The sequence below is a fragment of the Petromyzon marinus genome, chromosome 51 (assembly GCF_048934315.1).
Source record: "Petromyzon marinus isolate PM22_M1 ecotype Great Lakes invasive population chromosome 51, UKy_Petmar_22M1.pri1.0, whole genome shotgun sequence".
Classification (NCBI taxonomy): domain Eukaryota; kingdom Metazoa; phylum Chordata; class Hyperoartia; order Petromyzontiformes; family Petromyzontidae; genus Petromyzon; species Petromyzon marinus.
Genome location: NC_133717.1, coordinates 8,491,917 through 8,519,740, shown reverse-complemented (window position 1 = coordinate 8,519,740; position 27,824 = coordinate 8,491,917). Strand labels below are relative to the sequence as shown.

General features: G+C 47.4%; 1 protein-coding gene across 3 annotated transcripts in view; it reads right to left on the bottom strand.

The window, feature by feature from the left end:
• Nucleotides 1–26,235, bottom strand: part of GDAP2 (ganglioside induced differentiation associated protein 2) — a 121,882-nt gene extending 95,647 nt beyond the window's left edge. For 2 of the 3 annotated variants that reach the window (XM_032973587.2, XM_076074943.1), the window contains exons 1-3: nt 26,093–26,235; nt 22,384–22,605; nt 14,159–14,298 (exon numbers count right to left, since the gene is read on the bottom strand). In XM_032973587.2, coding sequence (XP_032829478.2) covers nt 14,159–14,298; nt 22,384–22,589 — 346 coding nt within the window. In that variant the 5' untranslated portion in view covers nt 22,590–22,605; nt 26,093–26,235. Of the gene's footprint in view, nt 1–14,158; nt 14,299–22,383; nt 22,606–25,982 lie in introns of all 3 variants that reach the window. The other variant, XM_076074942.1, reaches the window with a different exon arrangement.
• Nucleotides 26,236–27,824: the final 1,589 nt, after the last annotated feature.

Genomic DNA, 27,824 nt, shown 5'->3' with positions numbered 1-27,824 from the left:
GGCGGCGGTAGGGCTTGGGGGAAGGGGGCGGAAGAATTCCTGTCTCCTTGGTAGAATGCACAAAGCGGAGGCTGTAATTGCTCATGTCAGACCAGAAGCGCCAGTGCCACCAACGGATCATCGACCGGTTGAGGTAAAGCAACTGCAGGTGCCGTCCGTGCATCCCTGCAATTGTTTGCTCACAGCACTGCTGGCGGAAGGGTCTCGACCAGAGGCAGGTCTGAGAACAGCCCCTTCTATTGGCCTACTCTTCTACGCTGGCCAGACAACTCGGAAGGAGTGGGCGTACCCACACTTTACCCCGCCAAACACGACAAGCCCATCGACTAACTCCGGTGTACCCACTTATACTGCTACGCGGAAAATGGTAGGGAAGGAATTTTCAGTTGCCACACCGGGAAATTCAACGGAAACGGTGACCTCTGGATTGCAAGTCCAGTGCGCTCACCATTCAACCACGGCAGCATCACTCTATGAGCAGGGACGATAGTCCGATGGTTATTTCCTCTCCAAACATCTACATGCAGAGCCACACACACACATATACCACCTCAACACACAGGGCCCTCCCCTTCCTCACTCATGTGCCACATTCAGAGGTTTGCCCGATGGCTCAGTGGTCAGAGCACGGAGCCAGCACTGCCGAGAGAGACCCGGTTTACAGTCCAGATAGCCAGCCAGCTGCAATTAAACCAGGTCCTCTAGGTTTTAATAGTCTTAGCCCGATGACCAATGACTAAACAAAAAAACCCTCCCACGTTGAATTTGGTTTCGTATGAAATTCTCATAGCACTGTGTAGATAAGTGCGCCCCCTACTGTGTAAAGGATAAAACGGCCATTTGACGATTTTTTTCCAGAGAAGTGCCGTGGAAAGTTTCTTGCCCAGCTGAACCCTGCTCTGCGAGCCTGACAAAAAACATTCCTCGGCTCACGACAAAGACACCGATAGGACAATCGGACTCGGGGAAAAGAGGACTAAAAGTGATACTTTTTGTATAAATAAAAACAAGGGTCGTGCTTTATGGTTAATTGTGAGTAAATGAACTGTGCCAGGCCCCGAAACGTGTTAACAACGTTAAAGTAGCACCTCTAATTAGCGGCATGAATTCACAACACACAGTGCCTCCCTTTTACCAGCGTCTCCCGTTGAACGGTTGACGATGATTCGGTTAACACTAATTGCACTTGCGACGTTTGATGGCCGTTGTATTCAATTACCGTCGCAATTGCAGTTGTGCGCGGGCATGATAACGCGAAATTATATTTCGCCTGATTTCATTGTCTCACGTTAAATGCGGCCGCCCCTACCCCCACCGCCACCCACCGCTGTTCGCCGCACGGCGCACTTCAAGACCAAATGGTCTGTTTAAAATTCCAGCGATGCTTTATTTAATTCAACGCCATCAGCTAACCCCTTAAGCAAGTTGGAAACCGGCGCGTCAGTGAAGATAAACAGCTCTCAATGGTTTTTATCTTGCTCGGGAGCGTGGCGAACTCGGTTAATCCCACTCCGAATACCCGACAGCCTGGAAGCTTGCTCCCGCTGACCGTCAAACCGGGGTAAATCTGGACTCGGGCGGATAGTGCCGCTACTTACGCAGTAAATGACGCAAACACACAGGTCGCATTTTACACCTGGTGATGTGTATGCCTCCCCCCCCACCGCACCACACCCCCTCAGCCTCCCTGTTTCCACACAAAAATCGTTGGGTATCCATGCCACCCAGGGTATCGGAGGGGAGGGCAGAACATGGCACACTACCGAGCTGCCACATTTCCCTCCTAGCAGGTGGTGTCCTCCCGTCTCCGTGGTGGAACACCACAAGCAGTGGCTGTGATTTCTCGTGAGGCCAGCTGACCCTAATGTAAATGGAAGAAAATGTCCTCGACTTTTCCCCACCCTCTCTGGCCTTTGAATGAGCCGTACAAACACCATTAAGCCGGTCTAGCCATCACACGAAGCAGAATCCCATCTCTTTGCTATTTCCAACAAAAGAGATGGTGAAGGTGCAGCCTGGCAATTACTTGAAAAACGCCAATGCTAGTAGAAGGGCATCCAGTAGATGAGTGGTTCTTAACCTTTACTGCATCCATGCACCCCCCTTTGATTCTCAATCGTTAAAACATTTATAATGCTAACAAATACATTGGTTTGATGAAACAAAAGTAGTTGTAATTACGTGCCCGTGCCTAATTTGTGCTTCGATGATTTACCTTTTAAAAAAATATCTTGCCATGTCTCTCGCACCCCCAGAAAGGGCATCTCGCACCCCCGGGGGGTGCTTGCACCCCAGGTTAAGGTATTTGGCCCGCTCTTGCACACTGGCCAGACGTCCTGGAAGAGGTGGGAGTACCCACACTTTACCCCGCCACACGCGACCTGCCGACCGACTGTGTTGTACCTACTTATACCGCACGGTGTGTCAAGTCGGCGGGGAAATTTGACAAAACTTGCCCATTATAAATGTGAAATGTGTGATGAGCGACATTTCGGGATGTGGCCCTTCTTCATCTCTCTACTTTAAACAAGGGTCATTGCCCAAAACGTCGATTATTAAATATTTCCCCACCCCTATACTAGTTCGCTCCTCTCTGAGCGAGCTCACGGTTAGACTGAAGGAATGCATCGGTTTGTTGATTAAAAATAGATTCAAATGCTTATGAAGCACACTACCAGCATACATATACAATTTGGTGGATTCTAGATTTGAAGCTTTCGTGACTGCAAGGATCCATACTCTTTGGTTCTATTCGGTAAAGTCACGTAGGTAAAAAATAAAACAAAAAATCACGACGTTTCGGCCACAACACAAGTGGTCTTCATCAGGTGAAGGGACCGTACTGTCACGAGGACAGCGTTTCCAACGCGTGATGACTTTACCGAATAGAACCAAAGAATTTGGTGGATCATTGAAAGTATTACATGCCTACAAATGAAGCACGGAAAGAAAATGTGTTGCTTTTGGGTTAGACCCTGTAGGAATAACGTACATTTTTTTACGATAACCCTCCATCACAAGGGTCCATAAAATCCCGTTGCCACGTGGGCAAACACGGCATTCCCTCGTTAGTCGTGAGTTTGCTATCAGCGATGTCGACTATACGCGAATCGCAACTGGAACTCTACACAATTGCATCGAGAGGGAGAGAGAAAGTGATGAGAGGGTGTTGAGATAAAGCGATGAAAGATGCAATGATGAGATGTAAAGTGATGAGAGATACTTTAATATTAATTTCCTTTATTATAACCCATTTTTATGTTTTTTGCGCTGTTATTATAAATTGAACGTATTTAATAGCTTATTTATGTATTTAAGGTCATTCATTTTCGTAGGCCAATATTATTATCCGCGAAATTTGCTATTCACGATGATCTCCGGAACGTACCCGTCGCGAACATTTGGCTTTATCAGCAAAATGGAGGGACGTTTCACCGGCAATTACATCCAATGTAATTTGTTGGGTGTAACAGTGGAGAGATGTTATCTGCGTCGCCTGGTATGCAGGAGATCGTGGGTTCGATCCCGACCCTGACGCCTGTATATCTAGAGTTTGCGTGTTCTCCCAGTGGTGGCGTGGATTTTTCTCCGGGTCCTCCGTTTTTTTCCCTCCACATTTAGAAACATACGCTTAAGAACAGTTGGCTGCTGTAAATTTTCACACGCTAAGCCACTTTGTTTAGCTATTATCTGTGGCCAGGTCGCTTCTGAAAAAGAGCTGTATATCTGAGTGGGCCCTACCTGGTAAAAGAAAAAATGTGTTTAGTTTTAGTTCATTTAATTTTTGCTTAGTTTTGAACAATTCTCCGGTTTGCTGAAAAACCAAATCAACTTGTGCATTTTATTTGATTGGCTTTTGGTCGGATGGTGGAGGGCTGTCGTAAAAAAAAAAAATGGACATTATACCTGCACGGCGATCTAACCAACAAAGAAACCGATTATGAATCAAAATATTGAACGCGAAAGCCTACGTGTAAAACAGGTCGTACCTAAAACCATACAAACGTGGAAAAAATAAACTAAAAAACAAGGGAGCTATACGGGTGCCTCAAATTCATCTGGGGGCACCGGCTAATAATCCAAACCCAAATGATCCACACCCTAACAATCCAGACCCTAACGATCACGAACCAAACAATCCTGAACCAAAACTACACAGACCCCAATGAAACAAAACCCTAACGGTTCTGACCATAACGATCCTGAATCCTAACGACCCACACCGCAATGACTCAGGAACCCAAACAATCCTGAACCAAACGATCTGAACCAAAACGATCCGAACCCTAAGGGCACAGACCCTGGACGATCCAGACCCCACGGTTCAACCCCCGCGGCATGGGAAGAAAACTCACACGCCCCGGTTCCCTTCTGATGTCCGCACACGGCACTGTGCGTGACGGTTTGGCAGTACTTTGTGGGAATTGAAACATGGCAAGTTATAATAATAATAATAACAATGATAAATATATCACACGTGTTCTGAAACGGCCCGTCAAAAGAGGAACCGTCCAAAAGCGAGATGATTTGAGGGTTTGCTTGGAACGTGCAAGATTAAATGGGGAAACGTTTGACACTTTAGACAAGGGCCTTTGGCTGTATGCAGAGCACAACACCATCTGGGAGGATATACTCATAACTCTTCAGGAGGAGGAGGAGCAGCAGCAGACAAACCCTGGCTGGTTCGCAGCGCACGCTGGAGAGAAAAAGTACTTTAGTTGGGCGCGTGCCGCGTTTTACCAAAGTGTAAAGATGTGAGAGGCGTGCGAGAACCGTGGTGCACGGCCAGATGTCTGCGGAGTTAATCAGTGTCAACGTTTTGTTTAGAAAGAGGGAGTGTAAAAAATGATGGAAGAAGTTGTTTTTTACGCAGCTAGAAACATGTGCACACTCAACACTGGCCAGCGTGTTATATTTTCCAGATAAAACACAACTTCTGGCAGCGTGTCGTTAACATTAGCCCGAGCTTAACCCCCATTCGCTTCGAGCAACAAGAGATAATGATGATCAGCACTATTGAACTCCACGGTGCGGCCAGATGATTTACATAGACACACTGACATTAATAGGGATGCTGTGACGGTGTAATAATGGTAAGCGCACTGGGTCCACAATCCAAAGATCGCCAGTTCGATTCCGTCTCCTGGCGCGGCTGTAACAATGAGCAAGTTATAAAAGGGCCATAGGTGTGTGCGCCGCGTTTGTAATGCGTGTTGTTCGGCCCATTGTCCGACGTTCCACTACAAATGCTGGGGAGCATCTTCAGGAACTGAACGATTGTTAACAAAGGTAGAATATGAGCTGCTCTTTTCAGTTCCTCTCCGGGCACGTGGAGCAAAACGTCGGAACAACAGGCGGTACAAAATGAAAAGGCATCAGAGAGCTTATTCCCCTACCCACTCTATCCACCCAGCAACATGATTGTACCACAGTGAGCTGATAGGCAGGTCACGCGCAGTGGGGTAAAGTGTGGGTACTGCAATCTCTTCCTAGACATCTGTCCAGCGTGGAAGAGGAGTGGAGGTCCTTCTGCCAGGAGTGGCGTGAGCAAGGAATTGCAGGGCTGCTCTTTGGCCTTGCCACTCTCGCTGGATGCATGAACCCTTGGGCCCAATGCCAGCTCTACTAAAGCTTCACATTTGGGAGACAGGCGCCCGACTTCTTACGCGCACAACCGCACAAATAGCCACATGAACAAACACACACGACTTGAAGCACTGGCATTCCACGAGACTGTGACCTCCACCAAAACCACAAAACCAAGTATTTACATGCAAGGTGCCTTAACAGCGGGGCCGAGAGTGTGACCAATACCCGCATATTTTTAAAAGTCCCCAGCCAATTGGGGTGCCGTGTGGCCGCGGGGCTGCATATAATGCGGTCCCCATCTCATCAGATCTCTGAAGCTAAGCAGGATTGAGCCTGAACCGTGCATGGATGGGTGACCGTACTGTACCGGCAGGTCGTTACAAGGCTGTAGGCCACAATGCTGCGTACAAGGCAGAGGACAAGTGCAGAAAATTACATCGTTGTGCTGTACTACTGACCTACCAGGCTCTCAATGGGTTCGCCCCACAAGATTTGCAGGAACTAATCGGTGTTGACTCTCCAACGATGTCCATGAACTCTTCGGATCACCTTCTGCTAAGGACTCCCGAGGTCAAAGCTCTGTTCCAAGGCTGATGGAGCTTTTGCCACTGCCCAGCTCCAGGAGTATGGAACAACACTTTGCCTTTGATAATAAGACAAGAGTTGTTAGAGCTATTTAAGTCTTGCAAACTTACCTCTTTAAAGTGACCTTTACTTCCTAGTTCTGGCCATTTATCCTGGTCCTGTTTATTTTCCACGGATGAAACACGCCTCGCAAATGTAAATCACTATTATTATCATCATGCGACCCCAGAAGCTATGCCTCCCACGTTCACAAACGCCCACCGGCCAACGTGCCTAAGTGCGATCAGACAACTCCCACGGCTGACGTGGCATGGGGCAAGGATGGCAAGGCTTGTCATGCAGCAGTGGATTGAAAATCCCCGGAAGTTCACGTTCTGCGAAGCGCGTACGACGTACTGAAATGTAGAGAAGTTCAAAATACATGACGTCCATTCGCCAAATCGTCGAACGGGGTTGGGGGGAAGAGTGTGAATGGTCCCACCCCGATGTTGGCGAATGCAACGTTGGAAGGAAATGCTGCGGTGGGGGCGATGAAGATCAATACAAACGGGGTCGGGCAAAAACAAGAACAACAACAAAAAGAGTGAACGATCGATTCTGGAGTTGAATCGCAGAGGGGCTAGGGTACGAGCGGCGACAGCGTTTGACATATTCAACGTGGGGTTTTGCACTTTCTTAATCACTGGGTGAGAGACAGGGGTTTGGCGACACCTCGGATGAATTTGTAAGTTTACTATTGGAATCATTGTTTATAGAGAAAAGCCCTCGCCGAGTCACAAGACTCTCTTTCAGGAGGGTCCTGCCAGGTTTGTGTCGCAGTAGGGGAGACCAATGTTGCTGCGGTGTACAATCCCAAATGAGTAACTTGCAAGGCAATCTGTTTCTGCGCAAGGATGTTTGGCCAATTCCAGTCGCATTGAACGCTGTCGGTTAGCTACGCGAGTAAAAATGCAGACTGCGGAAGAAACCAATGCAGAACACGTGGGGGGGGGGGGGTGGGGGTGGAGGAACGAACAAACTCCATGTACAAGGCACCCGAGTCGCGAATCGAACCCGGGGGGGGGGGGCGACTTTCTGCGAGACAAGAGCGTGACCACTGCGCCACCCTGCCGCCCAGACACGGTACTGCCAGTGACTCGTACCCCATGTCGCCTTTCGAAGGTGAATAGGCACAGGTGAAACCGTTTGCATGTAATCGATTTTGCAGGCCGCGTTGCTGGAAACACACAAAAAAAACTAAAAAAATCCTCCGTATAGCCATGAACAGACTGTTGGGGCAAGTGCTGTTAGCGAGCCCCGATTAAGGCCGGCACAACACACAAAGGGGGTGGTGGGGGGGGGGCAACACCAAGCCCGACCACCTTTGTCTCCCTAGTGGCGATGTTCATACATAAAAATGAAAAATAACTCGTTTATACTATTTCAATTATGCGTGTTCTATTTAGCCGTAATTCCACATTTTGATGGGAACATTGGTTGTGGTCATGGCATGATTTTTGCAGGAACGTAATACTAACTGATTGCGGGGTGCCACGGTGGCGAGATGTTAACTACCTCACCTGGTATACAGGAGGTTCATGGTTTCGATCCCGACGCTGACGCCTGTATATTTGGAGTTTGCACGTCTCTCTCCCCATGGTCGCATGGATTTTTATCTGGGTCCCCCTGTTTTTCCCTCCACTTTTGTAATCAACACACGTTTAGAGTATTTGGCTGCTATACATTTCCACGTGATAAACCACTTCGTTGAGCTATCATTTGTGATAACCAGGTCGCTTCTGAAGAAGAGCTAGTGGGTCTTACCTATAAAAAAAAACAATCACTGTCATTCGTCTCGGTCGAGTGTCGTTTGGCACAATGTCCGACGTTTATTTTTTTTTCCTCAGTCACTGAAGAAGCTCCCCAGCATGTGGAGCGAACCGTCGGACATCGAGCAGGATTACACACGGCGGTATAACCAGAAAACACCGCAGAGGAAACTTAATTTTGACGATTCATCAGGGGAGATGGGGGGCGGGGGAAATGCTCAACCAATGTTGCACAACCAATGCTCTCTCTGAATCATCGCAGCATCTGTTTATCCTTCCGTCTACAAGAAGCAATGCTGTCAGCTCAACAAGTGAGCCGTTCTCGAAGCACACTGGCACTCGCCGAACAAGAGCAGCGAGAAAACGGAACCGGCTGGGCATGTGAATAAAATCTGAGTCAAATTTGCATTCGCAAGCGCTGGTTCGGGTATCGCTCGCTGGTCGTGAATAAACACCAGGTCGTTGGGTTCACAGTACGCCGCTGCCGCTGCCACCACCGCTCACTCCGCAAACTAAACAAATCATAACGCTACGTCATTTTGCAATGAGAATAATAATAGCATGTCTTTCGTTCGTTCGTCTATCCAGTGCTGGACGAAAGCCTTGCCACGCCGTGTACTTCATCACGGGAGTTGTTTGACCATACTTCACTACGCCAGTCAGTGTGGGTTGATGAAGGGGAGACGGTGCAGGGGGGGAAAGGTGCTCCCAGCACCCAGAGTGAAACACGTGGTACAACTCGAATTTAAACTAAACTATTTTTATTTTACCAGGTAAGGCCCACTGAGCCATACAGCTCTCATTCAAAAGCGACCTGGCCACAAATGATCGCTCAACGAAGTGCCTTATCACGTGGAAATTATACCAGCCAAATACTTTATACGCACGTTTCTAAACGTGGAGGGAAAAAAAAACAGAGGACTCGGATAAAAATCCAAGCAACCACGGGGAGAGCAGGAAAACTCCAAATACAGTGAGGGAAAAAAGTATTTGATCCCCTGCTGATTTTGTACGTTTTCCCACTGACAAAGAAATGATTAGTCTATAATTTTAATGGTAGGTTTATTTGAACAGTGAGAGACAGAAAAACAATTAAAAAATCCAGAAAAACGCATGTCAAAAATGTTATAAATTGATTTGCATTTTAATAAGGGAAATAAGTATTCAACCCCTCTGCAAAACATAACTTAGTACTTGGTGGCAAAACCCTTGTTGGCAATCACAAAGGTCAGACGTTTCTTGTAGTTGGCCACCTTCAAATAAACCTACCATTAAAATTATAGACTGGTAATTTCTTTGTCAGTGAGAAAACGTACAAAATCAGCAGGGGATCAAATACTTTTTTCCCCTCACTGTAAGGGGGCAGAGCTAATGCGCTCACATTTTGAGCCTCAGCCGGCGAGTGTTTTAACTGCACGAAATCCATGCCAAACAACAGTGGATTAATATATATATTTTAATCCTGGGTTGCCTTAAGTGAATGGGTTCAATGGGAGGCTGTGGCTTAATTGCTCTTGGGTGGTAATTCAGTGCGCTCCTTCGAACTGTTCACCGCTGAGGGGCTTTGTCAAGGGTTGGCCGATATATGCCGAGGGGGAAGGAAGAGGTCAGAACCTCCGTTTTGCGCGGTTTTTCTATGCACGGTGCGAAAGACGTTCACCGTACGTGCATGCGTACGTCTCGTCTGGCGGTAGGCAGAGAGCACGCACAACGATGCATCAGTGCTGGCACAGCTTCGATGCTCGGTTCGAATCAGAGTTTCGCCCACCCGTGATTAAACTGGGTTCTCAAGCGTACGGAGTTGGGGGTCTCAGCCCGGTCACCAATCACTCTGGACAAAAAAAACCCCCATCATTTTTTATGCATGTATATAGAACTTATTTCGCACCGTACGGAGCCAACCGTGCTAATCGGAGGTGTGGGGGAAGGTCAACAAACTAAACACAAAAAGCAGTTCTAAAGAAATCCGTTTTCAAAAATGAGTTTTCATTTCGCTAAGTGCCAGTTCGGAGAATGATCACTAACAAACATTACCATGTGGCTGGGCAGGTTGGAAAGTGACCGGATGAGAGGTAACTTGAGGAAATTTCAAAATTACTTCTGTTATTTTTGCATTGTGCTTGCGGTACTCCACGAGAGTTTTGAATCGATTCTTCATCCCGTGAGATGGCACCGTGGTGGCATAATCGGGATATAATTGGCTACACAAAGACTAAGAAATAGAGGGAAAAGGAAGAAAATAGTCTTAGGCTCACGGCATATGTGTCGAATCGTGCTGGTTATGGTGGGCGCACACGGCTGGAATGCACGCAAATTAAATTCTGAACCAACTTTTATGGGCTCTGTGAAAAATCTGATTTTAAATGGAAATGACTGTAAATCACAATCCGTTCCCAATGGTTACAAAAAAAACGTTTTGAGATTCGGTGAGGATTTTCAAAATAAATAAAACGCATTGTTGTTAACGCTACTATCCAGCAGTTGTCTATGTTTAATACTTAAATTTCAAAACAAACTAAGGTTTTCCTTGTGATAGGAAAATCTGTGTTCTTTGCTGGACTAAGGCTTGCCATGTGTTTCGGTCCAGCCTTTTCCATCTTGACCTGTCTGTGCAGAAGCTAGTTGAATGCACATTTTTCATAAGGAGACCGCTTTTGCCAAAGTTTAAATGTAAAGCAGTCTTTTGCATTACCCATTAGTTTACGTACTCGGCTATTATTGTCAGCTTTGTTGCCAAAATAACATTAGTGAACGTTGGCATTCTACTGTGACTGGAACAGTTCAAATCAGCGACTGGATACATTCTCACAATTCTGGTGGGGGTGCGGGGCGGGGATCACGATTCGAATCAAGGATTTGAACATTTTTATTTTGAACATTACGATGAATGTTAGCACCTCTTCGGACTGCGGCGGAATGGGGGCGGGGGACGGGTGACGTGCACGCATGTCACCTGCACTGGTAGAGGTGCAAGCCCTGCAGTTCTGTGCTCATACCACCGCTGGCAGATCGGCCATCCTCAAAAATATCTGTAGAGAGCCCTGATGGGAGGGGATCTTGGCCTAGTCTTCCACACTGGCCAGACATCTTTGAAGAGGTGGGAGTAATCCATTTCAATGAGGGAAATAAGTATTTGACCCCTCTGCAAAACATGACTTAGTACTTGGTGGCAAAACCCTTGTTGGCAATCACAGAGGTCAGACGTTTCTTGTAGTTGGCCACCAGGTTTGCACACATCTCAGGAGGGATTTTGTCCCACTCCTCTTTGCAGATCTTCTCCAAGTCATTAAGGTTTCGAGGCTGGCGTTTGGCAACTCGAACCTTCAGCTCCCTCCACAGATTTTCTATGGGATTAAGGTCTGGAGACTGGCTAGGCCACTCCAGGACCTTAATGTGCTTCTTCTTGAGCCACTCCTTTGTTGCCTTGGCCGTGTGTTTTGGGTCATTGTCATGCTGGAATACCCATCCACGACCCATTTTCAATGCCCTGGCTGAGGGAAGGAGGTTCTCATCCAAGATTTGACGGTACATGGCCCCATCCATCGTCCCTTTGATGCGGTGAAGTTGTCCTGTCCCCTTAGCAAAAAAACACCCCCAAAGCATAATGTTTCCACCTCCATGTTTAACGGTGGGGATGGTGTTCTTAGGGTCATAGGCAGCATTCCTCCTCCTCCAAACACGGCGAGTTGAGTTGATACCAAAGAGCTCCATTTTGGTCTCATCTGACCACAACACTTTCACCCAGTTGTCCTCTGAATCATTCAGATGTTAATTGGCAAACTTCAGACGGGCATGTATATGTGCTTTCTTGAGCAGGGGGACCTTGTGGGCGCTGCAGGATTTCAGTCCTTCACGGCGTAGTGTTTTACCAATTGTTTTCTTGGTGACTATGGTCCCAGCTGCCTTGAGATCATTGACAAGATCCTCCCGTGTAGTTCTTGGCTGATTCCTCACCGTTCTCATGATCATTGCAACTCCACGAGTTGATATCTTGCATGGAGCCCCAGGCCGAGGGAGATTGACAGTTCAAATAAACTTACCATTCAAATTATAGACTGATCATTTCTTTGTCAGTGGGCAAACGTACAAAAACAGCAGGGGATCAAATACTTTTTTCCCTCACTGTATACAGGCGTCAGGGTCGGGATTGAACCCCCAACCTCCTGTATACCAGGCTAGGGAGTTAACATCTCACCACCACGAACCTCCAATCGGAGAGACACTCCCATGGGAGAGAGACTCCTATTGGAGAGACCAATATAACATTCCAAAATTGGCCAAATTATATCATTCAATTCAGCTCCTCAAGAAGCTCCCAGGACGTGGCGTGAACGTCAGACATCACGCCGAACAACGCACGGTTCAACCCACAACCCCACATGGGACAGCCACCTCATAGATATTATTGCATGCATGTTGAACTTCTTTCGCACCGTACATAATCAACCCTGCTAATCAGAGGTGCGGGGCAAGGACAATAAACAAAACACAAAAAGCACTTCTAAAGAAATGTATTGGCCAAACATTCCAACATAAGTAGGCTCAGTTAAGCATGACCTAGACAAATTAAAGGCATCATTATGACTAGTATTCCAAGCTTGGCTGGTGAGACGAGCTTATTTAGCCTCCAGGTACATCCCGTTTCCCTAATTCTGCTAAGCCTGCACTCACGCAGGGGTCAAGATCCACAAACAGCGTGACATTCGGAATTGTTATACCTGTGTAGTGACATAGAATCGGTCACTTAGCAGCATAGTTGCTTGTTGCTGGCAGGAAGGGGATCTGCAATTACAGCAGCCCTGACTGACAGCAGGTCACGTGATAGACCAGAGAGAGGGATGTAGGTGAAAGGTTACGGAAGGGGCACATCGAGAACCTGCTAGTCGGTTCCAGAAGGGGGGGCGTGGGCAGGGCGTGGCCAGGACGGAGCCAGGCCACGCTGGCAGTATAAGAGGGGCCCCGGGAGGGGACCTTGGGGCTGTCGTTTGGAGTGGGATCCCGTCGTGCAGCTGGGGTCTTCGTCACCGTCTTCACCATCTCGGCATCGTCAGTCAGGTCGTCTGCCAGCTGTCCTGACTGGGAACCGTAGTTGCTAAAAGTGTGAACTGTCAAGGCTGTTAATACAGAGAGTGCCTCCTACTCTCAGTGTATCTGAGTCAGTTACTACACCTGCATAAAATCAAGTTTCCTTTGGAACATGTGGAAGTAATAGGCCACAGACCGGGGTCAACCGAGCTGGCAGAAGAGCAACGCAAGAGATGTTCGCAGTGCATACGTCCGACCCAACTGGACCGCAGCTCTCTGACATTTTAAAATCCAAAACAAACAGCTTTACTCATGCTGTAGATACTGTATGTACTCAGGCTGTGTGCCCTGGGTTGTCCGACTAAGAGTACAAAGCTTAATTAATGCGAATAAAATACTTTAAAGCGGCATTCAAGCATACTGCCATAGCACTACAGTGACATCACTGTGGTAATGCATACGTACGTGCGTACATCCGTACATGCATGCACGTATGCAAAAAATGAAAAAAATGACCACAATCTCACTGCAGTGACATCACTAGAATGCATACAACGTTATCTGAGAATGAGTAGGCCATGTGCTGCTTTCAGACCAATGGCCAACATGCAGGCCCCGGAAACTGCGTTTGCTTTGTGCCAAATAGGGACAGCTGCCACCGGGGGTCCCCTTGGCTAGGCTGCTAAAGAACACTTTGAGTTGTCTTTCATTGGGAGTGGCAGGGGGGGGTGTGGTATGACTATGAAGTAATAATAATTAGTTTTTGATAGACCGCTAATGACGCCTTGGCGTCTCACGATCACTTTGCGTACATCAACATCTCATCTGAAAAATGTAAAAGGGCGACCCCAGTGGCGGCTAACCCTGTGTGGCACAAAGCGACTCGGCACCTAATCCGTGGTGCGAACGATCGATGTCGGTAACATTTGGACGACGAGGGTGGCGGCGCACACAGCACCAACCAACCGACATCCTCGCCTCGAACGACGCAAGGGAGGCTTCTTTCCGACGTCCTCCGCGACCACGCAAATCGGTGCGTGGCGTTGTTACCCCGCGCCATACCACACCGTGGCACGAACTGGTGGGGGGGGGGGGGGGGGGGTGGGGAATACGAAACCGTGAGCGAGCCACGCGGCCCCGAGGGTACCGACCGTTCAGCTTGCGCAGCTCGTCGTGCAGCTGCGGCCCGGCGAGCGTGTGCACGCTGTCGCTGACGGCGTTCTTGTCGTTGAGGTGCTCGTTGTTGGGGCACACGATGGCGTTGCAGTTCAGGTGCGCCACGTCGCCCTTCCTGCTCGCTCGCGCGCGCGCAAACGAATACGAGAACAGAAGCACATTCAAATTAACGGCGTCCGTACTGCCGCCCCGGATGACGCCGTTAGTCAAGCTTGAGGCGACGTGAAAACGCGCGGCGGGTGGGGTGGCATCGCGAGAAGGTGGCGAGACCGCCTGGATGCGGAAGTCCAGAATAAACGCCTCATTCGAGAGACACACGTCACACACCACAACTCCTGGCTTGCGTGACATTCCGACACCTCGAAGACACCGGTTGGATCCATTAACTCACTCGCTCTCCCACCAACTCGCTCACCACTGGTGTAACCATCAGCCGCATGAAAACGTCAACAGCAGGCCAAATTCCCGCCGAATCTCCTTAATGAATGGGAAATTAGACAAGCCACAGACGCGCGATTGCGGCCGCGCAACCTAAATTTTGGACCCCGCAGATACCCACTGTCGCCTGCCCTCCTTCAATAGGAGGAACAGCAAGACTACATGAATACTCTCCTGAAGCCCTCTCCTCTGCGGCCAACAGACCAAGACATTGGCATTTAGCTCCTGAGACATATTGTAATACACAAGTATCGGCAAAGATTGCCCGTGCAACCTCCATAGTCTGTCGGGGCAAGTGTTGTTAGCGAGCGCCTATAACGGACGGCACGGCGCACGATGGGGTGGTGTGGCGAGCACCACAACGCTCACCTGCTTTTGTTACCACGGTGATGTTTGCAACACTGCAGCAGGTACCCATTGTACAGGCCGAGTCGACCTAGAGGAGACCCAAGATAGGTTCAAATATCATGCACCACCGATGAAAGATAGGTCGGTCGGGAATATAACTGTTTTGAGGCCGTCCATCATTTTGTCACTCAATGAATGCCAAATGAGCCACAGTTAAAACAACATGTTCAAAACAAACTAGGCGGTTTAAAAAAAAAAATCCAAGGGAGGACAAGAAATAATAACAACAACAAAACACACGGCACGTAACAACATTTTAACCGAAGAGTGGTACCTGCCACGACACATGGGTGAGAGACACAAACGTTGGCAACAAAAAAATACCGAGAGACTGATGGCAGCACTGCAATTATTATTTGCCCATTTATATTGGCGTCTCCTCCCTCTAATTTCAAGCGGTTTCTAAAGGTTCTGTCCGCAGGCTACCTGCAATTTATTTTTGCAGTTGTTCAAGACCCAAGCAAACAAACGTCCGCGAGGGAAGCACAGGTCATGAACGCGTAGCATTTTGGGGCAAATCCCTCTCTCATTCGGGGGGGGGGGAGAGGGGGGGTTCAACCCCCCCCCCCTCCGCTCGAATGGCCACCTGCAAGTTAAACGGGACTGCGGCTGTGCATAATTATACAAGACACCGAGCATAGGTCAACCGCGTAATTGTAACACAACCGCGTAATTGTAACACATCCGCCATAGGTCGACGGCGGGGGCGTACATTTCCACTGCGCACACGCGACGTCCCGTCGGTTCGACCGATTAGCCGCCGCTAAACAAGAAGAACAACAAAAATCCATAGGATTTTAAATAACGATGATTCTCAATCATCTGCCAAGCAAAACAAAAATTGTTTGGAGAAAAAATATATATTATCATCACTGTAGCTTGTTTTATTGTTTTTGGAATGTTGCCATGGTGTAACGACGAACTTGCCATCCCAGGCCACCGGTTCCAGCGGCAAGATGTTAACTACCTCGCCTGCTATACAGGAGGTCGTCGGTTCGATCCTGCCCTGACGCCTGTATATTTCGAGTATGTATGCTCTTCTCTCCGTGGCCGTGTGGATTTTTCTCAGGGTCCTCCGGTTTTTCCCTCCACATTCAGAAACAACGTCACGCGTTTAGAGTATTTGGCTGCTCTAAATTTCCACACAATAAGCCACTTCGGTGAGCTATCATTTGTGAACAGGTCCCTTCTGCAAAGGAGCTACATAGCTCAGTGGGCCTTTACCTGGTAAAATAGAAAATTGTTAAATAGTTTACCGGTTCGATTCCATCTTCCGGCACGGCAGTTGCAAGTTTCTGAAAACCCCCCGGCCTCTGTCCACCCAGCAGTATAAATGGATTCGCTACATCAGCCGACTGGTAGGTTGTCCTGTTGTGGTACAAAACGTGGGTACTTCTTCCAAGAACATCTGGCCAGTGTGAAAGAGTTGACCAAATAACTCAAGAGGGGCCCTCTCGAGAGATTTTTTTTTTCCAGTGGACGCCCTTCCACCAGCACTGGCGTGAGCTCGCAATGTCAGGGCTGCACCTTTACCACCGACCATCGTGTAAGGTCCCGGGGAAATGACTAATGCTCAGAGGACACGGAGACGGGAGCTCGTTAAACAAATGGACGAAATGCGTGACGCAAAAGCATCTCAACGACGCCAAAAAAAAATCCCACCCTTGTATGTTGATCCATGTGTATAAATGAATAAGAGCATCCGACTGCCCACCTGCTCGCAATGAAACGACGCTTCATTACTGCTAAAACGTACGCATTTGTTTCCATGTGATTATTTGATTGGGTTTTGTTTTACTTTTCTGCTAGCTGTGCAAAGCTTTAAGGGCGAGCAGGCACATGCTGATTTAGAGATACCTGGGCGTATCGCCATCAGCCATGGTCTATCCACTACTGGCCATAGCATCATCATGAGCCTGACGCTGGATAAACGCACGACTGTGGTGGCAGCACAAGGAAGAAGAAGATTCCAAGATTGCAGCTTCTCCTTGGATTTATTACAATGGTCAGGGATAGAACAATGGGCTCTTACAATTCCTAGCGTTGACAGGCACGTCTTTAATTTACTACACGTGATTAGAATCGGAATTCAGTCTTTATTTAGACTGGAGGAATCCGATGAGCTATGAAGCTCTTTTTCACAGATGTTTAGATGATTAGCATAGACCTGTACCATTGGGCACTCATGGAACAAGATAATGGTGTGCCATTCGGAGTTGTTTTGGTTTATTTAAAAGTATTTAAAATATAAATTATATTATTTTGTATAGCACCTCGCTGTCAGCACTCCACAACGCAAAACAAAATAAAATTATTCACCAAAAAAGAAAATGGAAACAAATAAATTATTTTAAAGAGGTCAATGAATAAAAATCAGTTTTTACACGCGTTTATAAAAAATACCACTACGCGAGTCTCCGATGGCCTTGGGCAAATAATTCCACAGTTTCTGAGTGGAGGGACAGAATGCTCCATCACCCACGGAGCAAAGTCACGTGCACAGCAGGTAGTGGGGAAAGCGGATCTCCAAGGCAACTGCTTTGCTTACGACAAATTCCGGTTCCGAGAGGTTTCATTGTCGACTGCATGCACCGCGGTGGCGAGATGTTAACTACCTCGCATGGTCGACCCCGACGCCTGTATATTTGGAGCTTGCATGTTCTCCCCGTGGTGACAGAAATTTGTATCCGGGTCGTCCGTTTTTTTCCCTCCACATTTAGAATCAACAAGCGTTTAAGAGGATTTGGCTGCTATAAATTTCCACATGATGATAAGCCACTTTGTTGAGCTATCATTTGCGGCCAGGTCACTTCTGAAAAAGAGCTGTATAGCTCCAGTGGGCCAAACCTGGTAAAAAGGTAAAAATAAATATCTATATATGTGTGGCGAGCAGCGAAAATACGCCCTAACGCAGTCCAATCATCGATAGGCAAGCAACGAAACAGTGGATATTTAATCGCGTGAGAATTAGCAGTTTTTACGGATTTCTCAGGCCAAGGTTGGACTGACTGACAGATGGACAAACACTCCGGCTCCCTAATAAAGATGACGCTCCTCCACCTGGCTCACAGACAGGTTTGAATCCAGAAGAAACAACGATGCGGCCAAAAGCAATGAAAAGGCTGAATTGTTCCATTACAAAAAAATTCCAATATACAGTATCCACATGAATACACGAAAAAAGAAAGTACAAACATCTCAGCAAAAAAAAAAACACATTGCCCGGCCAAAATAAATTACTTCCCCAGTACAAAATAAATGATTCCATGCAAAATATTCGCGTTTGATTTATTTACACGCGGCACACTTAGCTTTGAAAAAATCCTCACATCGCACATTATGACGTTACGTATTGTTTTCCTTTCATTTATTCCATCCATTTCACTTATTTAACTCCATTCCAATGCTTTTCCGCACGAAGAAAAGCACCATTATTCACGGGAGTCACTTTCATTTTTCACACCGCGTTCAACGCCGCTTCAGGTTTTCTGTTCTGATCCAGAGCGGATGAAAAGGTGCCTTTGTGGAAAGTGTGGAAAGTAAGCCCCTCGCTCGGGTCACAAGCTGGGAATGAATGTTCATGCCCACGAGCACAAACTTTAATTGGCCGTCGCACAAACACACACAGCCGAGAGCAGCGACCGACCGGCGTTAATTTTGTCATTTAATTTAGTGGCAAAACGTATTTGTCAATTCAGCGGGCGGGGTTTGCTTTCATGTTTTATTGTAGTCAACGCTGGCTGCGAGTGGATGGAAATCACCAACTGCACCGGTGCTCTTAACTGTGCAAAAGCGTTCGCTAAATAAGGGAACTGTGACAACGATGACTATGGCCTCGACCGCCGGCCATCAAGGGAGCAGCAGAGCGCGGCTACCGACTGTGATGGGACGAATTTAACGAGTCTCTCAAACTAAGACGTGCGCCGAGAGGATTCATTGGCAACACTCGCGACTGCAGCACACCGAGGAACACGCCACGCATGGCAAACTGGTCCCATATGAATATACAAAGGATAGACCGAGTTACATTCTCACACCAACATTTAGCAACGACATACTTGGCCACATGTTGGACTGTTACAGCGGACCAGACTAGGAGGATAATTAAAGAAACCCAGAGCTAAGACTTACTTAAAGAAAAAATCTGACTAAATTGGCACTGCTGCTCAGAGGGTCATAAAGCCAGACTAAGTGCTTCCATAGGGTTAGGTGTTAAGTCCTAAGGCTCAAGAGTCAGACTAAGGCTTTGACAGAGTTTAGTGCTAAATCACTAAGGCTCAGAGCCATATTAGAGTTCTCATAAGGTTCAGTGCTAACCACTGAGGCTCAGAGCTAGACTAAGGCTCTCTCAAGAGATCAGTGAGAATCAGAGAGGCTCACAGAGCAGCATCAAGGCTCTTGTAGGTTTCAGTGTCAAGCACAAGTTATCATCGACTACCGTAAGACTACGAAAAAAATAAATGCATACTACATTAACACTGCTAGTGACCCGTGGTAATTGCCAGTGTGGCAATTCCAGTGTCCTCCAGCCCCTGCTTTGAGCTCTCACATGACTCAAAATAATTACAACTTTGTCCCCTGCTGCAAACATGTTGTCCTGTTGCATGCGTGAGGCCACGGAGATGGGTCGTCTCAAAATATATAAAAAAATTAATTTCAAAAAATATATTTTACGTCGCAAACTTTGCCGGATGCCACTTTCGCAAACTATGCAACGAAACACGCATGCATGATGTGACGTGGTACAACACAAGTGACACTCATCTGTGTTGCGTCTGAGGTAGAATGAAGCTTACAGAGAATGTATCTACTCATACGCCACTTAAAAAACTGGTAATCAGAAAATATAAAATTACGTAATTCTCATCAGGCACCATGGTGTAAACCAAGTGCAGTCTCCAACTATTATCATCCACACTGCCTCTCAGGGCTCTCTATTTACGTAATTTAAAAAGAGCAGTTGTCCAAAACGCCCGCCTATTACAGATTTTGTTTCCTTTTAAGGCCACACACAGAGTGTTTTTGACAAACTTTTTGCTACCGATCATTTAGGTCACAGCACATCACCCATGAGATTCGGGAGAACGCGTGGTCTTCTGGAAGGCATATTTTTATCTAGTTGTACCGAATCACCTTCCAGATGAAGGTTCTCCAAAGAAATCCATGAGCACGCAGAGGACAGGAGAGTCCCACCACCGACCGTTGAGAATCACAACACAGAACATCTCCCTCCTCATTTTCAAGAAGGGGTCTCAAAATAAAAACTTATATTTTACCAGGTCAGGCCTACTTGAGCTATATAGCTCATTTTCAGAGGTGACCTGGCCATAAAAAAATAGCTCAACGAAGTGACTTACCATCATGTGGAAATTTATTGCAACCAAATACTCTAAACGCACATTGATTCTAAATGTGAAGGGAAAAACCGGAGGGCATGCAAACTCCAAATGTACAGGCGTCAGGGTTGGGATCGAACCGACGACCTCCTGTATACCTGGCGAGGTAGTTAACATCATGGTGAGGTGCACAAGCGGTGCACCTGGCAGTCATTTCAGTCGGTCAACTCATAACACCTGGGTCTGTCCCGTGAACTCCTGGCAAGTGAGCCTGTCACAACTCACACGGCGATCTCAAAGTGCACCTAGCCTGGCACAAGCGCCGTGGCGACTGAAAACGTGCCGCACGATTCTCGTGGATCTTGATATCGTGACGCACGTAACACGTCAGTGCAACCGTAGCGCTTACTTAAGCTTGCCTGCTGTCACGTTGGGCTCGCAGTTAGCCCGCATGATCAGTTCTTGTCGATGACATCACGATAAAATAACTATCAGTCCTAGAAGTTTTCATTTGCGGAAACACACGCTGTAAATTTATTTTCGTGGCTTTTAACTGGCGGGTGGTCGTTACGGTTCGGTGGCAGGGGCAGAATTTTGGAGTGAGAATTACGAACAACGCTGCCGTTGTCTGGGATGAACTCAATTGTCTGTGTCTAAGTTGGCCAGCGAATGCATTAGCAGCTTTACGGCTTTACATTTATGGCACAATAAAACGTGCCATGTGTTCTACTCAAATAGACCTCAAAGCGTCACTTAAGGGAATGTTCTCCTGCATATGATAAATGTTTTAGGCACAGTTCGGCAGTAACGGACAACAGCGATGATGATAATGACGGTGATGATGATGATGATGATGTTAAGCGCGTTATAATTGGGAACAGATTTAAATTAGCAGTCACATGGACCCATAACGATATCTGCTTAAAATGTCGAGGAAATCATGATTTAATTGCAATAAAGCGATTGTCGTCACTGACGCAGCAGTGATACCACGCGGCTAAATAAACAACATTCCCGTTATCCGGTTTTTAATAACCCCTGATTAAATGAGACCGGTAATTGTGTTTGTTGTATGTGTGCGTTGAGACAGCCTAATAAAAAGACTAATAAAAAGACTCGATGGGGTTTTGGCAACATGAGTACCCAGGAGATCAGGGCAAGTTAACAAGATGTTGTTGGGGTTTTTTTTTTCAACCTTAAAATTAAGTCCACACTGGTAAACTTTCGTCTTGTGCGCATGTCACCCATGGCCTAACGTCAGCCACGTCTAGGGTCGGCAACACGGCACACCCCATCGAGTACCTCTCATTGTTCATGGCCGTGACCGCGAATCTAGTGCCAACTAGTTCAGTCTAACAGCGATCCCCGGTTACGATAACCGTACGACAACAAGGAGTTAAAAACAACCTCACAGCACTTCGCGTATAGCCAGACTGCTGTTAGCGAACACCTGTGACAGCCGGAACAGCACACGAGGCGATGGGAGGCCAGCACCACGCCCGGCCGCCTTTGTCTCCCTAGTGGTGATGTTTACTACACACAGCACCAGGTACTCATTTGAGGCCGAGTCGACCGAGGGGAGGCCCGGGACCGGTTTAGAAAATCGTCACCGATGGTGTCTGCCGTGAGCGGGATTCGAAATCCGAGTCGCCGGGTACGTGCCAGCGCAACACACACGCACAAAGGTAAAGACAAAGATACCCCATATAGCCTTAACAGATTGTAGGGGCAAGTGCTGTTAGTGAGCACCTTAAAAGGCCGGCACGGCACACGAGGGGGTGGGTGGCCAACACCACGCCCGGCCGCCTTTGTCTCCCAAGCAGCGATGTTTACACATCGCACCAGGTACTCATGTGAGGCTGAATCGACCTAAAAGAAGCCCAGGACCGGTTCAGATAATCGTCACTGGTGTTTGCCGTGACCGGGAATCGAAACCGAGTCCCCAGGTTCGTAGTGCAGCGCGCTAACCGCTACACTACCGCTCCCCACGCACACGCGCACGCACTCGCGCATCATACCATAGGGCGATCTTTCCGTTGATGTCATCTCGGTACGGGAAGGGCGAGGGGGGGCACCGGGCGTGGGGGGCGATGGCGGCGGTGGCCGTGCCGAGTGGCAGGGCCGCCAGCGGGCCGTCCGACTCGCTCGGCTGGGGCCGAGCGTGGCACCACTTCTCCAGCGTCTCTACAGCGACGGTGCTGGACCGCGTGCCCAGCGGCTCCATGGTGCCGGCGAGTCGACTGCACAACCAGAAACCGGCACGGGAAACAATTGTACAATTTCGCTCGTGCACCCACGAGGGACTCTCCGAGTCTCACAACTGTCTTTTTTATTTAAGAGGGTTCTGCCAAGTGTCACTGCGGTGTACATTAAGGTAGCAATTTGTGGGTATCTTTTGAAATTTGGCTAAATTAAAACTAAACCATTTTATTTTACTGGGTAAAGCCCAAAGGGCGATTAGCTCTTTTTTCAGAGGCAACCTGGCCACACACGATAGCGCAACGAAGTGGCTCATCGTGTGCAAATTCATAGCAGCCAAATACTCTAAACGTGCGTTGATCCTAAATGTGGAAGGAAAAAAATGGAAGACCCGGAGAAAAATCCACACGACCACAGAGGGTGGGAACATGAAAACTCCAAATATACAAGTGTCAGGGTCGGGACCAACAAAATTATGCTATATATCGATAAAGCGTGATAATTTTCTGTATTTTTGTATATTTTAATTGGCGGCGAAATATTAAGAAACGAGCACCATCACCGTGCCCTTGCCCATGCAGAACGAGATTAAATATAAATAAATGGGGAACCCAACTTCGGCACAATCTACCAATAAAATGTGAAATCACTCTTCCGAAAAAATGTTTTACATCTATTGGTTTGTATTAGATATTATATTTCGAAATATCGGAAGCAAAATGTAGTTAATCAGGAAAGGTGACAATTCCGCAGCTATGTTCCTCTCCAAGAGAAACTTTTAGTGTTCATGTTGCCATCGTACGACCTACCGTTTGTGAGATACAGAGCGTGACGAACGGACACTTCCGCATGATACAGATTATATTACGCACACAATTATTTGATTTCAAGACGAAAAATAATGTTAGCTGCGAAAACCAACATAAATTTTTTTTACGTACAATTACAAAGTTATGGGAAACGAATAGGGTAGCCGCGATATATTTTTTCACGATACAATATGAAATCGAATTACACGATATATCGAATTACACGATATGACGCTTATTGCGATATCAGCATCCCACAACTTTGTAATTGCACCTAACATTTTTACTGCACTTTGTTTTCATGCATTACGGTACTTCCAGGACAGACGGGTTTTGTGAAGGTTCTTTAACTGCGGGTTATTCAATAGTACCCTGCCTTATAATCATTACATCTTTACAAGCTATAACATTTAGAACAAACTTGCTGTCGGGTACATAAGAATAATTAGCTGAACTACGACAATGACGAATATCAATGCTTTCAAAAAATAATTTGCAGACTGCTAATTTCATGGACAGCAGCTATTTATTTATAGCTTTAATTATAGTTCACGATTACATCAAATATCTTCTTCTTTGGTTCTTTCGGTAAAGTCACGCAGAATGAGAATTGTATTGTTTTATTTTATTATTTTATTCTCATTCTACGTGACTTTACCGAAAGAACCAAAGAAGATGAATCCTTGCAGTCACGAAAGCTTTAAATCGAAATCAAATATCTTATTTGGGAGCCGGAATATTTTAGAAACGTGAAAAGAGGAATGATAATCACGAAATATCGCAACAGGCCGAGAAACTAACACCGCGATAATCGTTCAATGTGGAAATGACTCTTCATAATCGTCCGTGGCGTTCGTTTCTCAGTCCGCTTGTCCTGATGAGAGTCACGGCTGCAGCATGTTGAGTAGGGCGGTCCAGACCTCCCTTTGCCTGGCGACAAGACTCTAGCTCTTCCTCGGGAATTCCCAGGAATTCCCAGGCCAGCTGAGCGACATAGTCCCACCAGCGTATCCTGGCCCGGCCCCGGGGTCTTCTCCATAATCGTGAAAATGTATATTGCGGATAGCCTACTTTGCACATCACCAATCCCATGAGCATTACGGATTTTGCGGTGGCATTAGCGGCACTGTACTTGTGTTGAGCATTGCATCACGGGAACACGTGGTCCAACTTTTTTTTGCGGTTTCATTATTTTTTCTATTTTGCTACATTTCCTTTTTTTCATGTTTACGTGAATTGCTTTCTGCAGCATCTTGACTGATATTGATGACATTTAAATGGCACACGCGTTCAGATTATCCTTTTTGCTGTATTATTACTATTCATGGGGAGGATTCATGGCGTATTGGTTAACCCACCGCGCTACGAACCTAACGACCCGAGTCTGATTCCCAACCACGGCTAACATCGATGGGGAGTGATAACTTTAAGAGGTCATGGCCTAGCCCCATTCATTAACCTGCACTGAGCAGCATCAAGTTCAATTCAATGTTCATTTTTTTTACGTGGAAAATCCCGTTTAGCGAGCATACCCAGCTAGTTTGCAAGGGGGGTCCGTGGTGTATCGGCACAAAAAACCACAAAATGAAAGTGATACTTTCGGGAAGTGAATTTATGCTGATTAACTAGAATGTGAACTCAAAAAACCATGAGGGACACGCGTCATCAAAATTACAATGGCAATGGGAATAGAGTAGAGCAATTAAGCAGATAGAAATCCGAGCAATTGGTGAAATATGGTGAAAAGGCCCTACAACACAAAACCGGTGTTGCTGTACTAGTACACTACACTATACACGACACTACTATACACTACACTATACACCAGTGCTGTACTAGTGACGAATTGGCACGTTCCGTTTACGTCAGTTGTCTGTGTCGGGTGGTGGCGGGTATAACGACACATTTATATATTTACGCGATCTAACTCCCCCCCCCCAAAAAAAAACCCCTGCATTATGCACGTACGTGACGACTTACTTTGTACCATCAAACCGACGTGTTTGTTAACAGCGTGCATTTTTTTACGATTTAGAAACAAAGGGGTGACATTGGTATGAGTTCATTAACTTGGGGAAGGGAGCGGTGGCGCAGCGGTTAGCAACACCGCGCTCCTGGTCCCGAGGAGTGTGCGGGAGTTCGATGCCGGACCCAGTCCTGGGACCTCCAACTACGTCGACTCGGCCTTAAACGAGTACTGTACAACACACCGTGGGCTGTCGCGGCCGTGGTTCCGGCCACACCAGCCACCCTCCCGGTGTGTGCCTCGCAGGCGTGGTGTCACTAACCACCGGCCCCCCAGCAACGCAAATGACCAACAAGGTGAAGTATGGTCAAACAAGCCTTGATGAACGACGGCTTGGGGGAAGGCCTTCGTGCAGCAGTGGAGCGTTGGGCGATAATTAAAAAAAGCGGGATGCGGTTGTTTTAAGCAATACGTTTATCTCGACAATCACCACCGGCCTTGATCGATCCACTGCTGGATGAAGGCCTCCCCTCACCTCACTCAAAAGACCGCCTCACACCGCTCACTAGCCGGCAATGCAAACAACAATCGTCAACAACAACACAAAACAACGTAGTCAGTTCCGCGTGTTCGCCGCGACAACCTCGCAAGCCCCTTTAGGATCCACGATCATCTCCTCGGGCAAAAATTAACGCGCGATTGACGACGACGACGATGACAAGAATAATAATAAAGACGAAGACGCCTCGTTACCTGACGCGTTCGAGCGACTAGTAAGGAGAGGAGGGCTTTAGACGCAGTCGGCTCCCTCAGGGAACCAGAGGTAAACACAACAACACCACAACACACACACAGGAGGAGAATGATGATGATGAGGGAGACACACTTATTCTAAGCACGCGACGCCCTCGGGGCAGATTTGTAACCGTCAAGGCGACGGGCGAGGCGATGCGCGTCCGCTCTGAGGGCGTTTGTCGAACGTGGAAGTGTTCAGCGAGACGTTGACCACGCTGGTGGTGATGGGGGTATAAAAGAGTTTGGTAGGTTCGTCTCTCGCGTTCATTGTTGAGCCACCCGCCGCTCTGGCGTTGACGTTGATGCTCAGTGCTTCTCACCGCTAGTACACTCACCACTACACTCACCGCTAGTACACTCACCACCGGTACGCTCACCACCACTACACTCACCACCACTACACTCACCACCGGTACACTCACCACCGGTACACTCACCACTGGCACACTCACCGCTACTACACTCACCACTAGTACACTCACCACTAGTACACTCACCACTAGACTCACCGCTACTACACTGACCACTAGTACACTCACCACTAGTACACTCACCACTGATTCACTCACCACTAGACTCACCGCTACTACACTCACCACTGATACACTCACCGCTAGTACACTCACCGCTACTACACTCACCACTACACACCACTAGTACACTCACCACTAGTACATTCACCACTGGTACACTCACCACTAGTACACTCACCACTGATACACTCATCGCTAGTACACTCACCACTACACTCACCACTAGTACACTCACCACTAGTACACTCACCACTACACTCACCACTAGTACACTCACCACTAGTACACTCACCACTGATACACTCACCGCTAGTACACTCACCGCTACTACACTCACCACTACACTCACGACTGGTACACTCACCACTGCACTCACCGCTGGTACACTCACCGCTAGTACACTCACCGCTACTACACTCACCACTAGTACACTCACCATTGATACACTCACCACTACACTCACCGCTAGTACACTCACCGCTACTACACTCACCACTGGTACGCTCACCACTGGTACACTCACCGCTACTACACTCACCTCTAGTACACTCACCACTGATACACTCACCGCTACTACACTCACCACTAGTACACTCACCGCTACACTCACCGCTACTACACTTACCACTACTACACTCACCACTGGTACACTCACCACTGGTTCACTCACCACTACACTCACCACTGCATACCTGTCAACCCCTTATCAGTGTCCTCTCTTATTACAGACCAATTCAGACCTTATTGGTCACCCCGTGCCCCTTATAAATCTCAACGTTCATCCTACAAAGTCCCATCACAAGGGAGAAACACAAACAAATAAGACAAAAACATGTTGCCCGTATTGAAACGGGATTTACGCTGTATGGACATGAAAACTCAATTTCCCCGTACATGAATACGGGTAAACCGTATGGTTTTACACTTTACAGGCGTGTAAAAAGATAGTTTAGGAGGTGATAAGACCTGGAGACTTGCACGTCTTTCCACCATGAGACCTGATGAGATTTGAATAAAAAAATGCCGATAAACGGGGTTGTTTTTTTTTTAATATAGTAAAATATAGCCTTTGTCTCCCGAGTGGCGATGTTCACACACCACAGCAGTTACTCATTTGAGGCTGAGTCGACCTAGGGGAGGCCCAGAAACGGTTGAAA